The 5,225-nt window shown below is 41.7% G+C and overlaps 1 protein-coding gene across 1 annotated transcript in view; it reads right to left on the bottom strand.

Annotated features, from left to right (window-relative positions):
- Window positions 1–294: 294 nt before the first annotated feature.
- LOC118479016 overlaps window positions 295–5,225 on the bottom strand; it is a 13,491-nt gene continuing 8,560 nt past the window's right edge. Inside the window, exon 3 of the mRNA XM_035973551.1 lies at window positions 295–1,092. Within this exon, the coding sequence (XP_035829444.1) occupies window positions 866–1,092 (227 nt within the window). The 3' untranslated portion in view covers window positions 295–865. The remainder of the gene's footprint in view (window positions 1,093–5,225) is intronic.

Raw genomic sequence — 5,225 nt, forward strand, 5'->3', positions numbered from 1 at the left:
AAAACAACCAGAAACATCTTCTTTGTCATTGCCGAACACATATAAACTGTGACTCGCATTGCTTCTTGCAGTTTTTCAAAACACATGGCTTGGTGGTTTTATTTGAGCCCTTTGGGAGGGGGAGAGGGAGGGGGAGGGGGGAGGGGGGAGGGGGGGGGGGAGGGGGGAGGGGGAGGGGGGAGGAGGAGGGGGAGGGGGAGGATGGTGGTGCTAGGAAACAACCATAGTGCCCCAAAGTATGAGACACTGAGTTCTCAGTATATTACTTACAACTTAGAGGGAAAGAATAATTCATTTTTGTTGTTGTACGTTACAGTGTATGGTTTTGGGCGTCCAATCATTAAATGTGTACCTATGGAGAATAGACTGCCAGACTCCCTCCCAATTCCATTTGCCACAAAAAAGATTGCGAATAAGAATCACGGAAAAGATATCCTTAGGAATTGGACATTTCATCAACCTTAATTTTTGTTTATATACAAACAAATCTCCCGCTTCATTAATCCTGAAAGCGGGCATTTTCGCAAACTGGTCAGAGAGTGTGCCCAAGTCATTTTTAAACGAGAGGGTCACTATATGCATTGGAGTACGCTTTGTGTGTGTGTGTATGTGTGTGTGTGTGTATGTGTGTGTGTGTTTGTGTGTGTGTGTGTATGTGTATGTGTGTGTGTGTGTGTGTGTGTATGTGTTTGTGTATGTGTGAGCATTCCTAAACACACTCAAACAGATCTAAATATTGAATTGAAAACGAAAAAAAAAAAAGAATTAAATCAAATCCTGGACGGAACCTTTGTCATAATACACAACCCCACTCGAGATTCATCTGCAACTAAATTTATAGTTTTTCTTTTTGACTTTGAAAAAATTATTTTAGGACAACGACGTCACCGTCAAGGTCAAGTCCGGTAACTTTTGCTCCATCATCACTCAGCCGGAATTCGCACTTGCTGACATGCTTGAAGGGGTCCTTCTTGCAGAACTCTAAGTTCACTTTCTTTGGCTGAGCACACGTGTCGTTCTCGATTATGAAGCAGATTGTGGTTTTGTCCACTTGCTTCTTACTGCGGTTGATGAAATATTCCTGGAAATCTCCTGAAACCAGAGATACAGAAAAAAAGTGAATTATTATCTTAAAGGAGACACAAAATTAAGTTAATGTACAGTTGAAATTGTCCAAGACGGCTACCCATTGTCGAGGAGAAATTTTTCTGGATTAGAGCAGAGCTCGTCATCTTTTTTATAACTAGCGCCCACTTTTGCCTCTTTTGGGAAGCTAACATTTTGCGCACCGTCCACCAACAATTATAATTCTACGCAGGGCATTGAATCATACCGGCCACTACTCTGGTGATCTGAACCGCCCGCCAACAATACCAAATCGCCCAGGACTTTGCTATAAGCTCCTTGGTTAGAAGAGAAAGGTTTATTGCAGGCCTCCATTGGGAACCTACATGACCAGCAACTCACATTCGGGGTCTTCGCCACTGTGACGTCAACACAGGGGTAACCTGACGTCATGCGTGAAATACGATTTTGATCTTATTGTAAAAAGAGCAACGGTGCTGAAGCAAACAGCATTTTTTTTTCGAATTATGAAAAGTACACAGATACAATAATACTTTTTTTTAGTGCGGGAGAAGCATAAGACAGACTGAAACAACAGAGGGAAAATAAAGAAGTAGGACCTGCTAGTGGTGTCCTCCAAACACCAAGTAATTTAAGGCAGAAAAGATAAAAAAGAAGTGGTTGAAGAGGACCATCTCTAAGGATATTGACAGGCAGGTTCAATATCCCATCCTCACAAGGGAATCAAAAGTGTGTCTGCTTCGACGACGATGCCTCAGACTGCTGCATGAGTTATGCGTTGTTGACATAACCTTTGATTTCCTCTCTGTGTGTGCGTTATTCTTTTCATTAATCCAACAGGCCGCACAAACATCAGAAAAGAACTGCCTGATCTCTCTCTTCGGAACGACTAAACTTAATTAACCTACATTGCACACCCGGGGACTCCCCACTGTTGCATGACATGAGGTCGCCATTACGTCACGCACGACAAACTTGTATTATATTTATAGCAAAAAGGAAAGTGAGCACATGTGTTTGTGCTTGTTGAAAAGGGGTGGGGGGATAAAATCGACTTGTACCCATGTATCACTCAAATGTTTTTTCTTTTGATCTTCCTTTTCTTCTCATCCCCCCCTCTCTCTCTCTCTCTCTCTCTCTCTCTCTCTCTCTCTGTCTCTGTATCTCTCTCTCTCTCTCTCTCTGTCTCTGTATCTCTCTCTCTCTCTCTCACCCTCCTCTCTCTCTCACCCCCCCCTCTCTCTCTCTCTCTCTCTCTCTCTCTCTCTCTCTCTCTCTCTCTCTCTCTCTCCCTCTCTGTTCTTTTTTATAGTGCCAAAAGTTTGTGTCACATGCTCAACAGCCACGATATAAGTTATTAAAAGCCAAGAATAACTGAAAAGGCTCTCATAAAAAGCCCAGGGGCATCGAACTAATTCTCGGATATTTTTCTTTCTGAACTCTATAAACAGGAAGAGAAGAAAGGGGTTGGTTTGGGAGCCCCGGGGGCCGGGTTCGAGAACAAGACAGATAGCGCCGAAGAGTCTGCAAGCGCGGTGGTACTTCGAAAGGCGACGGATTCGGGAGAGATTCTTTTTCTGCAAAAGTCTAGAGACGCCTGTACTGTGAGTGGCCGTGGAAAATGCCAGAGGTAAAGCCACTTGTACAACGCGTCATTCCGGCTGTCGGAAAGCGAAGTCTTCAAGAGTCAAGAGCGAAGACGTACACCTTTAACTCTTACTGTACGGAAGGCTGTTTCACGGTTGTACGCAGCCAATTTCATCATCCGATATTCCGGCACAACAGCTTGACTGACAACTGCGCTCCTATCTAACATACCTGCATAAAATAAAACCAAAAGGAGTACAAACGAATGCTATCTGCATAACTCATGCAGTTGCATTTTGAATTAATGGATTTGCTGTTGTTTTGTAGATAAATGTTATGTCTGTAAACAATCGAACCAAGCCTCGAGTGCCAGCCCAACTAGCTCACCGTTTACTACGAGTCAAACAACCTTCTGGAGCAAAAGGAAGAAATAACAGAGGTCAAACTTGTAGCCCTGTAGTCTTATACGTAAGCGCACTTCTGGCCTTCTGAGCTTAGAGTGAGGAGTTTGAATAGGCGTATACTTCTTGCCTTCTGAGAGGAAACTAAGAGACAAAATAAACAATTTGCATCTCTTTCAAGTCAGTTTGGTGTGATCTTTTTCGAGATATAAAAAAGAAACTAAGAAACGAGAAGCATTCAACTATCTCACATAAGATCCAGGCATAAAGTAGACATTTTTTGTGTGCGTGGAAAAGGGTGTGTGTGTGTGTGTGGGATTGCAATCATCCCTAGACACAGACAAGGATGTTAAGGTAAACAAGTCTTACCCACCCGGGAATCGAACTCAAATCTTTTGCATACAAAAGGCGAGACGCCGTTATGCCTCAAATGCCAATTCAAATGTCTTATTTCATCACGCGAGCGGCTGTACTCCTAATTGGTCTGCGGTAGTTTTTTTACGCATCAAGAATAAAGTGTTTAAAATTTTGAAAGCACAAAGAGAAAAACATGCAACTCAATTGTAAAACGAGTCATTCCTATTTACCGCCCCCCCCCTCTCCATACACCTTTCTGTGCCAAATTGTATAGATCTACATGTTTAACGCCCCTTTCAATAATGTAGGTTTATCTAAAAGGCAGGACCTCATACTAAAAGGCAGGACCGAGCCAATAAATAAGAACATTCGCGTAAAATGCCTTCGCCAAAGACACAGTCTTGAACCCTGAACATTATTTACAAAGACACTAAAATGAAACAAAGATATAAATGCAGCAAACACCAACAATCAAATTTACCTGTGACCTGATATTGCTCCATCAAATCTCAGCAGAAATACAGGCACTCAAACGCCCGAAACAATCTATTAACGCTCACAGGAGACGAGGATTTAAATCAATTTCTTCTGGGTGACTCTTGAGAACTGATGAGCTCAAAAGGCACAGATAGAGAAAAAAACAACAACAACCCAACGAGAATCAAACTCAGGTCAACAATGCGGCGAGGCTCCTAACTGCTTTACCACAGACACCTATGATCCTTTATTTATCCACAAAGATTTCAAGTAAATTAGGAGCCTCGGCGATGAAAGGAGGTCACATCTTCCAGGTGATACCGGCATTGCAGGCTCTTGTGGCCGAATGGTCAGTTAGTTCAGGCACACATTAAGGGTCAAATATGGCGCATAGAAGGGTAGTCACTGGGGTGTGTCCGTGAGCAAGTCACGATAAGCCCTGCTTAAGAAAAAATAATAAAAAAGGCACTGCACAGTGGCGACAAGCAAGGTGTATTTTAGTATTTCTTTCAAGTGTGTATGTTTGCATTTTTGTCATAATCTATTCATGTAGGTATTGTATAATTATGTTTTATCATTGTAAACTAAATAATTTCGTTTTTTGTTTTAAAGTTTCATTCTTTCTTCTGCCTCTCATGTTTGGCACTTACAGGACCGTCTCTGTGTTTGCAGTGCCGCTACACCATACTATTTAATTTTCCTCTTTCTGTTTTACACAAAACACTTTTGTAACTCGTTAAAAAAAGGGTCAGTCAATCAATCAATTCATTTATCTGCCAACCCGCCCGTTCTGTTTTACTCTCTCTATTTTTCTTCTAAAATTAGAACAAACACTAAAAATAAAACAGACCAATCTATTCTTACCGTTCGGAACATTTTTTAACCTATTTCCTCTGACAGAATCATTTTGGCTTTCTATTTTGAGCTGATATAGGTAAACATATCGATAAGGATTCCTCTAAACGGCCTTCTGTCTCCACCAAGAGTATGAAAGGGGTACGTTGTTTACGCACAAGGAAATTGCCTTCTGGTGTTTTTGCCGGCATGTGGGCTGTTTGGGAATTATTGTTATGACGAATGACGTACTTAGAAATATTGTTATGACGAATGGCGTTGTATATAGATCAACTGTTTTGCTTTGCTGGAATCACGTTTGTTAGAATAATTCATACGCTTGTATAAAAGGTCAATCTGGTTTTTTTCTCTCCAGTGATCGATGGTGTTTGTGCTTGTGTTTGCATTTGTGTGTGTGTGTGTGTGTGTGTGTGTGTGTGTTTGTGTGTGTGCGTTTGTGTGTGTGTGTTTGTGTGTGTGTGT

Source organism: Aplysia californica, unplaced genomic scaffold (assembly GCF_000002075.1).
Source record: "Aplysia californica isolate F4 #8 unplaced genomic scaffold, AplCal3.0 scaffold01399, whole genome shotgun sequence".
In the NCBI taxonomy this organism is placed as follows: Eukaryota; Metazoa; Mollusca; class Gastropoda; order Aplysiida; family Aplysiidae; genus Aplysia; species Aplysia californica.